The 18,174-nt window shown below is 37.7% G+C and overlaps 1 protein-coding gene across 1 annotated transcript in view; it reads right to left on the bottom strand.

Moving 5' to 3' along the window:
• NOP14 (NOP14 nucleolar protein) overlaps positions 1–18,174 on the bottom strand; it is an 86,224-nt gene that overhangs the window by 24,789 nt on the left and 43,261 nt on the right. Inside the window, exons 3-8 of the mRNA XM_069070728.1 lie at positions 12,729–12,863; positions 11,877–12,018; positions 7,561–7,700; positions 4,399–4,533; positions 2,722–2,844; positions 1,737–1,868 (exon numbers count right to left, since the gene is read on the bottom strand). Of these exons, the coding sequence (XP_068926829.1) occupies positions 1,737–1,868; positions 2,722–2,844; positions 4,399–4,533; positions 7,561–7,700; positions 11,877–12,018; positions 12,729–12,863 (807 nt within the window). The remainder of the gene's footprint in view (positions 1–1,736; positions 1,869–2,721; positions 2,845–4,398; positions 4,534–7,560; positions 7,701–11,876; positions 12,019–12,728; positions 12,864–18,174) is intronic.

The following is an 18,174-nucleotide window of genomic DNA, read 5'->3' as shown; positions in this document are numbered from 1 at the left end:
CTTCAACAAGTCACTTTACTACCCTCCACATTCCCCGAACTCTGCCTTTCTTTGTAACTCTAGTGCTTAGCATGGCCTCAGGCATACACACAGTAAGTGCTTCAAAAGGGCTTGCGGACCTGACCTGGCCTGATGTGCTAGGCTGCAAGGGAGATGTGGATGAGAGAGGCAGAGGGAAGGAGCTGGCAGTCAGCTATGCACCAACAATTCAACAGCCTCCCTGCACTAAGGCTGCCTGAGCAGAGGTATGATGAACACAAGGAGTGCAGTCTGGCTGTTCTCTGCCCCGTCAGACCACATGTGGAACATGGTGTTCAGTTCTGAGGGCCCGACTTCACAAGGAATGCTGACAAGCAGCAATGTGACAAGAGCCCAGGAACCAGGATGGAAAGGGGATCTGAAACAGCCTATGAGGACTGGCTGATGGGTGTGGGAATAGTTTAGCCTTGAGAAGAAAGGTCTTAGAGGGAACATGATCCATCTTTTAAAGTATTTTAAGAGTTGTCATATGGAAGATGATGAGATTTAACCTGCTTTGCCCTTGAGGGGAGAACTACGAGCAAGGAATAGACAGAGCTATGGGTGAGATTTCAGTTCAGTGGAAGGAAGAACTGGCTTTTAACATATGAGGTTTAAAGAAATCAACTATATGAGCAGTAAGGATTCATCTCTGGAGATATTTGGATGGAACACTTTTTGTTAGGCACGTTTTAGAGAGGGGATTTATGCTTCAGGAAAAAGCAGGAATCCAAGATCTCAGACATTTCTTCTAAAACTAAAAGTCCATGATCCAAAAGGTTCCTTCCTGGCTGTTTCAAGGTGAACACATTTCAGAATTGTGGCAATATTAGGATATAATTTCCTTGCAGGAAGGAACTTTACTTTAAACTCGAGTGCTTGAGGGGGATTAGGCAATTAATAATTGATGAAGTGAATTACAGCTATTCACCTTGATATTAAGTGATATTTAAAACTCTACCTGGGGTGGCCAGGTAGCACAGTGAGTAAGAGTACCGGCTCCAGTGTCGGGATGACCTGGGGATCAAATCCGGGGTCAGACACTTAGCACCCACCCAGAAGCACCTGGCCGTGTAACCTTGAACAAGTTACTTAACCCCAATTGCTTAGGGGTGGCCAGGTGGCTCAGTGAGTAAGACCACCGGCTCCAGTGTTGGGATGACCTGGGGATCAAATCTGGGCTCAGACACTTAGCACCACACCCAGAAACACCTGGCCGTGTAACCTTGAGCAAGTTACTTAACCCCAATTGCTTTGAAAAAAAAAAAAACACCTCTACCTACACTATGAATACTGCTGTATTAAATAGATTTATAGATTAACATTATAGGTTAACACTCACCTATAATAAGGAACAGCTGAAGTGAACAAATGAACAGTAAAAAATGCTGATTTCACTGATTTTATTACTATCCGTGAACCTTCTCCAGGCAGGCAATGCAGATAGGCATTATTACCATTTTCTCAATAATGCTTTGACATTTGATTATATCAGTAAACATCTAAACATACCACTCTCCAGAACCTGCCTTTTTAAAGAAAAAATGAAGAGCTTTCTTCAAAAAAGTACACCACTAAGATGAATTCACTGGAGAACACCATTACTGAAAAAGTGATTTTTAAACAACTTGGGATGCTAAAACCCAACTCTCTTTGTAAGAAAGTAAACGCCGAGTGATTTTTAAACAACTTAGGATGCTAAAACCCAAATCCCTTACTTTGTAAGAAAGTAAACGCCGATCATCTTTATCTAGTACGAAGCCATCATGTAAATCATCTGCCGACATGTGCTTTGGTTTCTTAACATTTTCATCTTCCTCCTTTCCAAGCATCCGGCGAAGTCTATCGGCCTGTCCCGAACGAGAACAAGAACAACAAAAAACATCTCTATGTTGGCAAGTAAGACAAGACACAAAACATGGGCACCCTGTTGTCAGCAACAAACTGCTGAATGATGATTAAAAATGTTTTGCTGTGTTCTGGGGAGCCTCACTGCACTACCAGATCCTGGAGCATTCACAATGTGTACTCCCCAATTGGAATTCCCTTGTTCTGTGGATTCATGTCGGACGCTGAATGCTTTAGGAATGTTTTCTACTTAGGTTTCTTCAACAAAACTAACAAATACATCACAAGTCCTATACATGAGATTTTAAAGCATATCCTATTGACCAAAGAAAATGTAGTTTTCTTTGTAGCTGAAAGCCCCATGTCTTTAATTATAGCAGAGACATCTTTATAGTCACCCAAATCCTCCAATATTCATTCTTGCAGTCTTTTCAATCAAATAAAGCAATTCCTTAGTGGAAATATATCGTGTACACAGATATTGTATACACAGAGTGACAAGTGCATGAAATAAAAAAATTACGTCTTCTACATATGCTAAATGATGCCACTGATATGATGTAATGTATCTTTTCAGTCTATAAATGAACACCACTTGAATCGACTTCTGGGCAAAGACGAAATTACTCAGTAACTGATGAGATCTGAAAGCTGAATTTTCAGCCTGTAGCATTTTCTTTAAACACCTTTTTTGGGTATAAAAGAAGAATGGAAACAGTTTTACAAGATAAACTCAAGCACTTCCATCACTTTTTGCTGCTGTTCAGCCTCTTTTGACTCAAGACCAGTAGCATGAGTTCCCAGGCTACAACAAAAGAAGAAGAGGAACCAATTGACTCAGTCTGTGGTACTTACCTCTAGCTTCTTGAGTCGTGCTTGCTCCTCTTTGGCCAACTCCTCCTCAGTCTTCATCCTGTCTGAGGGCTTCGCCTTCATTTCAAATCCAAGCTCCCGGACCATTATGTCATATGCATCAGGCTAAGCGAAAACAAGCCCTTTCAGTTAGAAGTGCTTTGTCTTCAGAGACCTCTGCCAATAGATGTCTGGCAACAGTTAGCAAATGGCTAGGACCAGGTCTGGAAGCAGCCAAACCACATCTAACTCTCTTCTGCCAGAAGAAAAACTATCATAATAGTACTTAAGGATTAATGAAATAAATGAAAAAGAAGCCTTGGAAGACTAAAAAATCCCTTTTAAAGTATGTGGATTAGCAAAAATAGTGTTCACTCAAAAATAAAAATATTTATACATTAAGTTAGTAAAAACAGAATTTTTCTTGGGCTGGAAGGGACCTTTCATGCTACTGTATGCCTAAGGTATGGGAAATTTGTTAAAAATGTCAGGAATAGGGGCAGCTAGATGGTGCAGTGAATAGAGCACTGGCCCTGGAGTCGGGAGGACTTCAGTTCAAATCCGGTCTCAGATACGTGTACACTTACTAGCTGTGTGAACTTGGGCAAGTCACTTAACCCAAATTGCCTTGCCCCCCCCAAAGGAAAAAAAATAATTGATTAATTAATTAACTGAAAAAAATTGTCAGGAATGATAGGCCTGGCTCAAAATGTCTCACTTGCTGAGAGTCAGGTGAAATCAAAGCCTGGTCAAATGAGAGTTGTTTTCCAAGGAGTAGCTACTCAATTTAAGAGAGTGTTTTTAACTAACTGGGAGTGGAAAAAAAAGTATTTAGGAATCAACTGGATAAATAATAAAAATAAATGTATTTGAGAAAGAATTTATTTGTCTATTAGGAAGGACGGAGGAGTAGTTGAAAAATAAAAATATACACCGAAACTTCTCCTAAATCAAGAAACTAGACCATTTGGAGGGACAGTAAAATACATCCATCCAAAAATGAAAATGATTTTGATTCCCCTCATACTGGCAAGATGTCAATAGCTTCATTTTTTAAAATGGACAATCTAGAAACCCCCAAAATTATTAAAGTCAAAAAGAATTACACTCAGATTACACCCTGGTCCCCTTCCCATCTTATTTCATATTTTTTCCTTTCAGATGTTAATAAGCTGTAATCACAATGGACCATTCCCTGTCTCCTCTACATTTTTAGGGCTCTTTCTCACCTTGGTACCTTTTAATCTGCCATTGCTTAGGCATGGAATGGCTTCCTCATCCTGTTCCCACCTCTCCTACTGAAATCTTATGATTCTTCAAGCCCCAGTTCAAACATTGCCTTCTCTGTGAATCCTCTCCTGGATTGGAAGTCTCAGTTCTGTCCTCAGCTCTTACACAGCTGGTTGTAGATTCCCTACACTCTTACCATATTCAATTCTGCATCAGCAACCTCATGCTTGTGCATGTCTCACCTTCCCTGCTGGACTCGAAGTTCCTTAAGGGCAAGGACTATGTCCTACTTTGTATAAAGGTGGTCCTTAATAAATAGTGGTTGAATGAATGACTACTGAATAAAAGAAAAAGGGCCAGCACACATTTAAAGGCCTTAAAAACTCTCCCCTGGCTGAAATAATTAGAAGACATTCAGGATAGTATTTAGTTATATGGTTTGGCTCCTACCTTAGGTTTCTCTTCTTTATCCTTTTTTTCCAATTTGGGGGTCTTGTGAGATAGCAGAAACTGAATTTCTTTCCAATCACTGTCCAATTTCTCAGTGAGTTCAAGGGCATTTTCTCGTTGAACCTGTCTCTCACGCTGGGGGAAAAGCACCTTACATCATTAGTATTCACTTCAGACTAAATATTCTAGTTTTTAGCAAAAAAAGAAGCAACCACATAGTCCAAAGCCAATATATGACAATAAAAATACAAATAGCCCAAGTAGACATTTGTTTCTGAAAGATAAAAATTGACAGATTAGAAAAAACCCATACCTTACTACCTATGCTTAGTTAACACAATTATCCAAAATGCTACACCTCTGCTTATGAACATGATACCCCTTCAAACACCTTCTCCTCTGTTGCTGTTTCCCATAATCTCTTTCTCTAGCCCCCATGCTACATCAGAAGCAATAGAGTAGAAAGAACACCAAATTTGGAGGGACAGGACCTAGCTTTAAATACCCAGGATTTGTGTGACCTTACACATCATTCTAACCTTTCTGGGACTTCATTTTCTTCACCTGTAAAATGAAGGGGATATGATTTCTTATCATCTTATCTGACCCCTCCTACCTCTAAATAGAGAGAGAGCACTTTGCTTGTACCTTATTCATGTATGCGTTATATCCTATTTTGTCACACAGTTTGCTAATGTATTTATTTTATCTCCCTTTCAAGACAGAAAGTGCCTGAGAATCAGAGACAATGTCTTATCTACCTATAAAGATAGTTCTTCACCTCAATGACATATTTTTTATCCCAATGCCTGTAAGGGTTGTGTGCGTGGCAAAGGAGGCATGATGTTTATCAAATGAATGTATGAAAGAGAAAAATATTTTAATTATAAGCATAATCTAAATTATAACCTTATCAATATATTTTATGCAAGTGTCTAATCACTGAAACTATTAGTATGTACTAGGTAATAGTTAACATTATATCTATACTCAAGTGGATCTGGGATCTCATCACTCTGTGAGTTTCCTCCAATGAAGCACATTGCGGCCCCTCCAGGCCTGCCCATCTCTAACATCCTTAGCCATGTTCTCCCCAAATTTCAGTCCAGGGTGTTCACCCAACATGCTGGGAAGTTTGCTTTCCCCTGACTTTTTGAGAGGACCAGCAGAACACTCTTGACTGTTTATTTGCCACTCCCTTCTCCCTTCTCTTGAGACACGGCCAGTGCTCCTTGCTGACAGCCTTTTCTCCTGTTTCTCCAAGGAGTTCCTCCTTGGTTCTATGCTGCTGGATACTCTCCACGGCCTTCTGGTTGATACTAATTTTTAGTTCTTTAGTGGAAGTAGCAGTCTATGTCAGGCTGCCATACATAATGTCAGTAAAATATTAATATTTTAAAGAGGGTCTTTGCTTTCATTTCATAATTTGAGATTTTCCCAAAGCAATTATAGTCTGCCATCTTCTTTCACTTCTAGGGGTAATTTTTCCATCCAAATACATATTGAAATAAAAGCAATGGACATTCTTCATCCACATATAAATGTGAATGAAGCATCTGTGTAGATGGGCAGGCTGAACTGTTTTTAGTAATTAAAGATTTCTTCCAGGAGAGTTTGATGGTAATCAGCACAATGTCATGTGCAAACAGGAGTATTTGAAGGGCCTCACAGGGAATCCCTTCTCATGATAGATTCTATGCCAGATTTCCTCCTTCACAGTGACAAATACCTCTGATAAGAATACATCTCCCTCTTTAATGGCTCATCTGATCTTTGCAATTAGAGGAGTCATGGAATAGCATTATTTGTTTTAATGTATTCTAAGGAATCCTGAATGATCTTAACACATGGAGGAGAAATACTTTTGTTGTAAAAAAGCTTGTAGCATTTTGTTTCAGCAAATGAATTAAAATCTTTTTCATTGTCAGCACCATGTACATGGGATCTTATTATTCTCCATGTCTTTCTCACAATTGTGAAATGGTCAAGACATGGTCCATTATAGAATATCATTTGAGAGTGCTTGCTAGCTCCTTACTGATGCTGTTGTCATTGAGGATGCACTTGATTCCAATTTGGATGACTCTCACAAAACCTGGATATGGGCAGGACTGCAGGCACGCACTCTTTACAGGACATTTCATCCTCAACAACTGATGGATGTGTCCAGGTTGCTATCATTTTCATGATGAACTTTTTGTCCATATTTATTAATATCGCAATACATAATAACCAAATATCCCATGAAAGGATGTTTCTTGCTGCCTCTGCCTGTCTGATAAAATCCACTTAGCCAATTTCATTCTTTGCCTATCCAAGGAGTACCAATGAACCAGTCTTGCACTTAGCTGTGGCTTCCTTCTTTTTCTTTCTGGTTTTGTTTATAGCAAAGCATGTCAAGACTGATATGATTTTAAGCTTCTCTGGTGACATGTCTACTTTGGTTGCTGGTGAAGGATCTCACATTTAGAATACAAAAGGACAAACTGAAATGTATTGATAGTCTAAAATCTGTACGTAGTTCTTGCTGCTCTCTGCCTCCTTTCCTGCCTATCTGCCTCCATCATGGCAGAAGTAGAAGATGGGAGGAAGGGAGCCATACAGAACAGAAGATCATGGCTCATTTTCTTCTGTTTTAACATGTCTCTTATTTGAGCCTCATGAAAATGCTGTGAGGCAGATCACACAAATATTATTCCTGTTTTACAGGGAGAGAAACTGAGTCTTGGAGAGGTGAAACAAGAAAGCTGATTTATCACCAGGAGGCCAGCCTACTGGTTACATACATCTTTGTAATTAGCTTAGTAGGTCTGACGGAAAAAAAAGACTCGGTCTGTTAGCAGGGGCATATTCAAAGCTTTTTCAGCATGGCAGAATTTGCCAGAGCTTACCTCCTCCCCATTTCTGCACTGGCATAGCCTTTGAGAACCCAGGGTCATTTTCATATCACAATAAGACATTGGAGTAGGACTTTATTTCTTCTACAGAATATCTATATTTAAAAGTAATTATTTTTAACCACATTTTAAAGAGTTTAAACATAGTCTAAACGTAATAAAATTATACACACACAAAGTCTTTCATCTTCCTGTATGTCCTTCCATGATGAGCCATTTCCTTTCATTATTACTAAGTTGTTCCATGCTAAGAACACAAACCCACCTTCTCTTGTTTTGATTTTGCAATGAGCTCTTCAATAAGTTCTTTGCGTGATTTTGGTTTCTCTTCCTCCTCTCCTGGTTCAGAGGTTTTCTTGCGAAGGAGCCCGCCACCTCCTCCAAAATGGGAAGCAGTTAACTCAGCTGCAGAAAAATAGTGATGAGAACTAACATGAACCACACAGAGACTCACTGCTTGGGAGCGTACTAGTACAGCACTCTGCCAACATTTCTCCTAGAGTAGTCATAAGAAGGACTGAGTAATTCACATTCAAGCAAAAAACTCACATGGATCATCTTGAACACAACATATACATAATGGCATTTATCAAATGCTACATCTGAGTCTTCAGGAAAATCCAATATATTGAAATATAACCCTACCATTAGAAGCTTCAATTTCCAGGATTATTTTCCCCCTGAAATTAACTTTTGGGGAGAAAGAAGCAAAACAAAAGGAAATTAAATTAAATCCAGGATTTATTTTAAAAAGAAGGCTAGACAAAATAGAGGAAAAAGAAATCAACTTCCATTTGTGCTCAAGGATTACATTTAGTTCAGTGTCTTATAACTTCTGTTCTATACCTAGAAAATGATCACTCCAAATCATGTAAATATTTATGTTCAATAAACTCTATATTCAGGGATGACCATCCACATTATAGGATTCACCTTAAGGTTCTTTTAAAACAGGTTCCTTTGGTACATTTCAGCTATGATTTGACTTATACTTGACTTTTCAGAAACATCCATTATATAAATTAAAATATATATATATATATACCACACACATACACATTTAAGGTAATTTTTTTTTTTAATTAGGGTGGGTGTTTTTTTAATGTGAAGGAGAAATGAACAGATTCCATTGAGCACTGAAGTGTCAGAGCAGACCAGGCCACTGAGAGGCCTTCCCCTTGCCCTCTGCTGAGATTTCACTAGACTTTTCCCTTTCCTCCTCAAGCTTTCTGCCACAACTCCTATTCTTTTTCCCCATCTTGGCTTTACGCTGATACCGTGTGGGAAGGAGCCTTTACTACCACGGCAGACAATAACCCTTGGGCCTCCTTCTCTTCCTTTCCATGGCTCTGGAATAACATGGCCTTCAGAGCTCATCTGGCCATTCACAGCACTTCAAAGGGCAATAATCCATCCAGTACAATGGTGGACCACTGGGCCTTTTCATCTGCCTTGCTCTTTTGCCAGGCTATCAGGCCTTACTCTCTACTCTGCAGCTTAATCTTAAGGACCATAAAACTTTTTCACCAGTCTCAAAGTTGAACCCCTTTAGGGATGTATTCTTACCTAACTAGGACATTCAAATTCAGGTCTTCTAACACTAAATCTAGTATTCTTTACACTTTTCTTTCTCAAATGAACAGAGTCACAATTAGTTTTCTCAGTTCTCTATCTTAGAAAATATTGCTGTTTTACAGTAGAAAGTTCTAAAAGACTGGTAAGGGGGGAGATACCCCTTCAGCACCTCTCCAGATGGCACAGCAATAGCTGTGAAATACTCCTGACCTGGCACATCCTCCTCACAATAAAGACTGACATTTTTACACAGTGCAATCCTGTGAGGCAGATGCCACAACAGGTATTTAACACTATTTTACAGATGAGGAAAATGAATCTTAGTGAGTTTAAGAGACATGCTCCTGCTACATGTCAGGGTAAGTATAACATGAATCCCCATCTCTCTTTATTCGAAGTCCAGCATAGATAGGTTGTCAGAAGCTGCCTTGAAGGCAACTAATTGGTTAAGGGGTGTTTAGAGTGGTCTAGAACCAACTGATTTAGAGTCACTAGGGGGCTCAGGGGTACAAGATATAGGAATGTTCTGGTCTGTAGCTTTGTTGGCAGATGCTAGGATGGTTTGATTTTGCCTGGAGGGCATTTGTATGTTATACAACCCTTCAAGAGACCAGATGGGGAATATTAGGCAAGGTCAAACATTCCAAGACACTAAATTGACAAAACATAGATGAACACATACAATATAAGCTGTGTGTTGCCAAAACTTCCTAGTTCTACAAAAGGCAACAAATAATGCACAAGGAAATTATTTAGTTCTAGTCAAAATTTCAGATGTCTACAAAATTCTATAACTGACATCCAAAAAATTATGTCTGTCATTTCCACTTCTACTTGTTTCTTCCCCCTCTTATCAACTAAATTATTTTTTAACTGAGATATGATACTATGGAAAGATTCAATTTCAAAAGCTTTGCCATTTTTTATTCATATGCATCCCAAAATGTCATTTTAAATCATTCTGCAGAAATTACATGCCTTCCTTCTCACTCTCACATAATTAGATAGCTGCTATAATAAACTTCACTCAAAAATTTCCCAAAACATCTAGCTTGGAGTTCAGGTCAATGTCAGAAATCATAAGGCTTAAGTTTTGGAAAATGCAAGACAAACTGTTTTGTGTATAACTTCAACTACAGAATATTGGAGGAAGTGAATCTATTACTAAAAAAGTTAAAACAGAACTTATCTATCAAGCAAAATTACAAGAAACATTCACATATTTTTATTCCTATTAGACTAGTATTCTAGGTTCCCATACACTGAATGGGGAGGAGGCTGTTCTTCAGCACTATCCAGTCAATCGTATGGGCTAAACGGAGGTGAAAAGTGATGAAGTTTATTGTTGAACAGCCACAAAATGATATGAAACAATGTAAAGTTGAAAAGAGAAAAATAAAATGGTGACCATTTCTCTTTAAAAATCACCCAGCATCTGGAAGAATAATTTGACAACAATGTTGCCTAAGAGTCATGATTTTTACCTCCCAGTGTTCTTATACAGAACAGCTGGTTTTAAACTATGTATTGCTTCAATTCTTTTTTTTTTTCCAATGGTTTATCCAAATATCAAAGGGCAGTTACATGCTTTATATTTCTTCGGTTTCCATATGCTTAAGGAAAAAAATGACAAATCCCCACCCAAATTACATCTTTTAAAAAGCTTTGTGTTGCATTTGTTCTCAAGATTTTGCAAAAGCTGACAAACTCTGACCTGAAGTCAATGAAAACTAAAACCCAATTCCTAATTACATTACTGTAATTTCACAACCAGAGGCCTGAAGATGTAGAAAGACCTGATTTCTAATTTCTTCTTACAAAGGGAAGCAAAACATTTAATTTCTTAGGTTTAATCCCTTCAAAAAACCCCAAAAAACAGAGATTGGCATCACTTCTCAAAGAAATTTGCTTTGAAGTTTGTTAGTTAAAAAAGCATACAAAGATTAAACATGCTACGTAATTGTTATTACTTCAAAGGAACGGTTATTTTGCAGGGAATAGGTAGTCCCTCATACTGATAGATACTACACCTTCATCACATTGGTAGATGCCCTTCATTAGCTGTTATGGCTAAAGATGTATCCAATGGTGACCAATCTTTTGATTAGCTTTCTGAAGTCACGCAGCCCAGCTCTCAGAAGAGACACAATGCATATCCAAAAGCCCTTTCTTTAAGCTTTCTATGGAATAATCTGTGACAAGGGTCTGCAAATTATGGCCTGATGACCAAATCCATACCACTGTCTGTTTTCATATGGCCTGCAAGATATAGCTTTGTTTTAAAAGGTACAAATCATTCTGAGCTTACAGACCATACAAAACAGGTGGTAGGGTTAGATCTGGCTCTTGGGCCACAGTATGCCAACCCGGGGTAGAAGAGTACCCTGAGTCTCTTCTATACCATAATGGAGCAGCAGAGAAATATTTTAGTGGAGAATTAAACTGCTACAGATTATAGCAAAAATCACAAATTTTATGTTTAAGGAATAAGATATCTGCCCTGTTCTGAAGTTGAGGAATTGCTTTTTTCTCCTCAGATATAGAACTTTCAAATGTTATCCTGTTCAGGTTGGCCAAGCATTCTTGTCTGGCAAGACCTTTTGGGATCTTTAGTGTCAGCTCTTCCTTGAAGCTTTATGACATTTACAAATTGGTAACCTATGCCTATGGGTAATTTATACCTATGCCTTTCATATCCAAGTCACTAATAAAAAAGTTAAACAGCACAAGGTCAAGCACAGAAAGCACAAAGAGTATTCCAGTTCTGGTGCCAGGTCCAGTGTCAAGCTTGGGCAAGTTCCTCTATCTCTGGGGTTTATCACTTTGCTTCTAAAAGGTCCCTTTCAGGACTATGGTTGTTATTATTTGTCAACTTATCTTTTTTGTTCATCAGTGTTTTTTCTACAGGCCTTGATTTACTTTTAGGAATAGAAGGAAAAAGGATAATAGCAGATCAATTTAATATGAAGAAAACTTAGAATAATGTGATATTTCTACTATTCTTACCAGACAACATTCCTCTTTCTTCAGTATCACTGTCACTATCAACAATGTCATTAAATTTTTCAATATCTGCCAAAGACTGGCCATAATGAGTTAATTCTTCATCTTCATTGAGATTATAAATGCTTTTCTTTTCATTGTTACGCTGGAAGAATAGAAACTAGCATTAATTAGTTACCTAACATTTTTCACAATAGTTTGTGCTAGTCTGCCAAAGTTCATTCAACTAAATAGTAACAAACACTTTTCATAATTACATGTTTGGGGTTTTTTGGTTTTGTTTTTTTTTTTCCAAATTTTATTCGGTTCCACGTCCTTCTCTCTCCAACCAATGGCCAAGTTTAATTTTGGTCAACAAAGTAATTCTACAAAAATATACCATTACCCAGAGAAGAGGAATTTTTATTTCAATGGACAATCAGAAACATTTCCATAGCCCGGGTCTATTCCAAGAATAGACATTAAATAGTTTTAGGCAATAGTACACTAAATAGTTTTAGGCAAGCCACCATAAACCATAGTTTCAGTCAACAACACTAAAGGTAGCAGGGGATCCAGAACAGCCAGTAGGCAAGAAATGACATTTGTTTTGGATAGGACATTTATCCATTCAATTAATATTTACTAAGCTACTTTTTATAAAGGGTCTAGGAGGCTAAAGAGTTGTCAAATGTGAGGCAGCCAGTCCCACACCAGGGATGATGAGATGCTTAAATGGTAAGCACATTTAATGAAAAATGAGAACAAAACAGGCTATCTTCACTGGTTACATAAAGTGGCAGCTCAGAAATAAAAAAACAAAACCAAAAAATAACCCCTCAAACCCAACCTTCCCCTACAACACTTTTTCCATACCTGTCGTTCTAGAGCAAACCTCTTCATCATCTTTTCCTCTGGACTTATTTTAGTATTGTACTCCCCAAAGCGTTTATCTGTAAATACATTAGACTTGTCCCTTTCTTTGTACTCTTTTAGTAGGGTTTGTGTACGCTGGAAAACAAAACACAAAAAAAATTAACAAACAACTTTCAAAGACTAAAGGGCCAGTCAAAACAATGTGTGTTGCAAGGTATAATCTGACTCTTAGCATTTGGGTGTTCTCCCATATAGTACCATGATTCATATAATAGGATTCAAAAAAGACTTCTCTTCCTCCTAATAACAAATGATTGTTTAGTGAATTATATACATGAATGTATAATTTAATTTGCGCTATACAACTCTTCATGGTAAATAGTATTTTTATTCCCATTATATCGATGAAGAAGCATAAGATTTAAGAAATTAAATGCAGGGTGGCCAGGTGGCGCAGTGAGTAAGAGCGCCAGCCCCGGAGTCAGGAGACCTGGGATTGGTTCCGGCCTCAGATACTTAGCACCCACACAAAATAACTGGCCGTGTAACCTTGAGCAAGTTACTTAACCTCAATTGCTTTAAAAAAAGAAAGAAAGAAATTAAATGACATGTATAGTCACAGAGCTAGTCGATTGAACAGTAGTACTAGTTTGGAACTGAAACCCAGGTTTTCCATCTCCAAATCCAATGATTCTTTCAGTACGTTAATCTGTTTCTCAAGATCAATGTCAGCATTTTTTAAATGGGGGAAACTGAATCACCAGTACTCCATTTTTAGATAGGAAAAGAAATGAGCAAATCACTTAGTTTTGTTAGTGGGATGCTCACAGTGCTAATGAGAGGAAGGGGTGAGGAAGAAGCAGACAAACCAAATATACCGAGCGGCTTTTTCAGCTGTGGCAGCTAAAACTAGCAATGTGTTTACATTAAGTTTGCTTTATTTGGAAAAAATGGAATAAGTTTAGATCCCTTCGATGATAAGGAAGAGAAAATTTACCGTATTGGTCCAAATATAGGTTGCCCTCAAATACTGTTTGTTACAACTAAAAGTAGATTTCTTTGACAAGGAAAAAAAAACAACAAAAAATAATACTGATCATAGGTTACACTTGGTTTTTATATGTGCTTGGAGTGCACAAATGGGTTATGTTTTGTTCTGTGCTATTTGAGATTTTTATCAATCACTCAGATAAAGGTATAATTGTGATGTTCATAACATCTGTGGATGAATGAATGACTAAAGCATTTATTAAGTACTTATTTTTTTCTAGCTCTATAAAGTAATTTTTTGGCAGTTTGATTGGTATGGCAGATTGATTAATTTAGTTAGAACTGTCCTTTTTATTATATTGGCTTAGCCTCACCATGAGCAATTAACATTTTCCCAACTGTTTATGCTTGACTTTATTTATGTGAAAATTTTTTGTAACTGTAAATATAAGAACAAGTTGAAGAAATTGGTTATGTGTAGCCTGGAGAAAAGAAGACTTTGGGGACAAGATAACAGCATTCAAGTATTTGAAGAGCTGATACATGGAACAGGAATTAGATTTTTTTCTGCTTGGCCCCCAAGGGAAGATCTAAGAACAATGGGCTAGTTAAAAAGGGGTAAATTTAAATGTTTTTAAAATAGAATTTTATTTTTTCCAATTATATATAAAGATAGTTTTCCACATTTACTTTTTATAATATTTTGAGTTCCAAATTTTCCTCCCTCCCTCTCCTCTCCCAAACAGGGAGCATCTGATATAGGTTACACATGTACAATCATGTTAAAGATATTTCCACATTAGTCATGTTGTGAAAGAGAAACAGAACAAAAGGGAAAAACCACAAAGAAAAAACAACAACAAAAGTGAAAATAGTCTGCTTTGGTCTGTATTCAGATTCCATAGTTCTTTCTCTCCATGTGGATAGCATTTTCCATCACGAGTCTTTGGGAAGTCTTGGATCATTGTAATGTTGAGAAGAGCTAAGTCTATCACAGCCGATCACTGCACAATGTTGCAGTTACTGTGTACAATGTTCTCTTGGTTCTGCTCACTTCACTCAGCATCAGTTCATGTAAATCTTTCCAGGTTTTTCTGAAATCCACCTGCTTATCAATTCTTATAGCATAACAGTATTCCATTACATTCATATACCACAACTTGTCTGACCATTCCCCACTTGATGATACGGTATCTCCTCAATTTCCATTTCTTTGCCAACACAAAAAGAGCTGCCTTAAGTATGTTTGTACATATAGGTCCTTTCCCCCCTCCCCCCCTTTTTTTTAATCTCTCTGGGATACAGACCTAGTAGTGTTTTTGCTGGATCAATGGATATATACTGTTTGACTGCCCTTTAAACAGTTACAAATTGTTCTCCCGAATGACTGGATCAGTTCACATCTCCACCAACAATGCATTAATGTGTCCCAATTTTACCACATCTTCTCCAACACCTATAACCTGTCTTCCTTTTCTATCACATTATCCAATCTGATAGGTGTGGGGTGGTACCTGAGAGTTGTTTTAATTTGCATTTCTCTAATCAATAGTGATTTAGAGCATTTTTTCATATGACTACAGATAACTTTAATTTCTTCATTTGAAAACTGCCTGTTCATATCCTTTTACCATTTATCAATTGAGGAATGACTTACATTTATTTATTTATTTATTTTATCCCCCCCCCCCCCCCCCTTTTTTTTTTTGCCTTTTGGAGGGTAATTGGGGTTAAGTAGCTTGCCCAAGGTTACAGGGCTAGGTTTGGTTGTTTTTTTTTGGTGTGTGGGTGTTAAGTGTCTAAGGCCGGAACCGAACTGGGGTCCTCCTGACTCCGGGGCTGGTGATTTACTCACTGTGCCACCTAGCCACACCCATGACTTAAATTTAAACCTAATATAATGGAAAGTCTGTTAACTAAAGCTATCCAAAAGTAAATGGGCTGCATTAAGAAGTTGTGGGTTCCTGCTCACTGAAGTCTTCAATAAAAGGTTTGACCATTTGCTGGGTATGCTGTAGAATGGGAGATATTTCAGGTATAAACTGTACTATATGGCCTTTCAAATACAGGATTACAAGATTTTCTCATCTGTTATAAATAAGGTAGAGTGGTAGACATGATGGCCTGTAATGAGACTTTTAACTCTAAATATATGATCCTAAGAAGTAGTCTGATTATTCTCTTAAAGTCTAAGACTTGAGACAGTATTTTCTAAGAGATTTTTTTTCTCCAAAATGCTTGTCTTCAAAGCCTCATATAGGTATAAAAGAGGATCATGTGTTTTTGAAAGATATACCAAAGTAATTTATGCTCTGGCAGGCCTAACACCAATCTAGGGAAGTTTCTCATATGGGTCCAATCTTTCTAAGTTTGGAAAGAATCACAAATACAATATTGGCTAAGGGGAATGAATTTTTGGCCAAGGCAACTCATGAAGACAGTCTCCTGAGGCACAGAAGGGCTCTGATCTGCAAAGACTGAAGGACTACACACACTGAAAAAAAAATAACAGATCCTCAAAATTAAAATATTTCTATTATATTTGCAATTATACCTACAATAATCATATTAAAATTATAACTTTACGAATATTATCAGTTTGTACCTGACAACAACTCTGAGAGTTAGATGCTATTATTATTCTTATTTTACATTTGAAAAAACTGAGGTTAAATGACTTGGCCAGGGACACACAGCTAATAAGTGTCTAAGGCCACACTCAGGTCTTCCTGACTACAAGACCAGAAGTGATCATTTAGGGGTTAGTTTGTAGAAAACCTACAGAGAACAATTAGTTAAAAACACAATTTTACAAATTATAATATACAATAAGTAATCTGTTATTTTAGGTATAGATAATTCATAAGTTAATTCAATAATATCTAAAGATGAATATGGTACACTGTACTTAGAGAACTCTTCCCTTGCAATCTTTTTTTTGGGGGGAGGGCAACTGGGGTTAAGTGACTTGCCCAAGGTCACAAGGCTAGTTTTTTGTGTTAAGTATCTGAGGTCAGATATGAACTCAGGTCCTCCTGACTCCAGGGCCAGTGCTCTATTCACTGTGCCACCTAACTACCCCTTCCCTTGCAATCTTTCTTTTATTTCCATCTTCTTTATTTCACTCTAAAAAGAAGTGTCTGGAGGTGGGAATGGATAATTATTTGAACCTGTAGGTCACTGGTCTACTACCTCACCAGCCTTCATTAATCTTTTTTTTTTTTTTTCGCTTTTTGGCAGGGGAAGGGATGGAAATTGGGGTTAAGTGACTTGCCCAAGGCCACACAGTAAATGTTAAGTGTCTGAGGCCGTATTTGAACTCAGGTCCTCCTGCCTCCACAGTTGGTGCTCTATTCACTGTGCCACCTAGCTGCCCCCTTCATTCATCTTTAAGATCTCACTCCATTTAGTAAAGAACAGTGACTCAACCATAATTACAAAGGAATCAGTGGCAAAATTATTCAGACTTTAGATCCTCTAACATTTTCCTTTTCCTTCTTCAGTTTCTCTTATTCTTGAAAAATGGTTAGCAGCAATAAAACTATATGTGTATTTGTGAGAGCAATCTAGATACGGGGTGGGGAACCAGTGGTCTCAAGGTCACATGTAGCCCTCTAGGTCCTCAAGTGCAGCCCTTTGACTGCATCCAAACTTCACAGAACAAAGGAAGATATTTCCCCCTCCATTTGAATTTTTGGATTAACTATCTTTGGCCCAAAGAAAGACCAAACAAGTTCTTTGTCCTAAAGTATTCTCTAAGTATTCTGAAGTGGGCCCACACACACAAGCAATAACACACAAGCTAGTAATGAGAAAACTGATAAGGAAAGGTGGATTGAGACTAAGCTAAAGGAGAGTAGAGAAGTATTAACTAGGTTCTGGTTTTTCTCTCCCATTGTATATCAGATGATGGTAGAAAGTCAGTGGCTCCTTTAATTTAGCATTCTGTCTGCCCTGGCAAGGACAAATCACATTCTACTTAGAAAAGACTATGGTGCCAGCAGTGGTTGATATTTCAAAGCAGAAAAAACAAATCTACCCAGTGAGGAATTATGTGAGGAAAACATTTTTCTTGATTTCTTCCCAAAATGTGTATGTGTATAAAAATGGTACTTTGGCTACAATACTTTAATAAAACCAGACAATCTACTTTCTTCACCATCCAATAAGGATGGAAATAATTCGATAAATATTCCTGCAGTACAGTTTCAGCACTTTCAATAGAGCTTTAGAAAACAGTCAATACCTTTGTAAAGGATAAGAGTTAAAGTGTAACTTCATAACACAAGCTCTCAACACAATAATAGTTCTGCTATTGTTTCCCACAGTCTGACCTGCTGGCAATGAATGGCTTGACAAAGATTTTTAGGAGCCCTCTCCTACGTACACGTTTTTGTTTTGGTTCTGTGTTTCTCCTCCATTCTTTTCCATATACTACTGTTCTAAGTATTCAGGT

This window comes from Petaurus breviceps, unplaced genomic scaffold (genome assembly GCF_028583685.1).
Source record: "Petaurus breviceps papuanus isolate PSGF00001 unplaced genomic scaffold, PetGlider_PUasm1.0 140, whole genome shotgun sequence".
Taxonomy (NCBI): domain Eukaryota; kingdom Metazoa; phylum Chordata; class Mammalia; order Diprotodontia; family Petauridae; genus Petaurus; species Petaurus breviceps.
The sequence above is the reverse complement of the archived record's forward strand: the minus strand, read 5'-3'. Positions and strand labels throughout refer to the sequence as shown.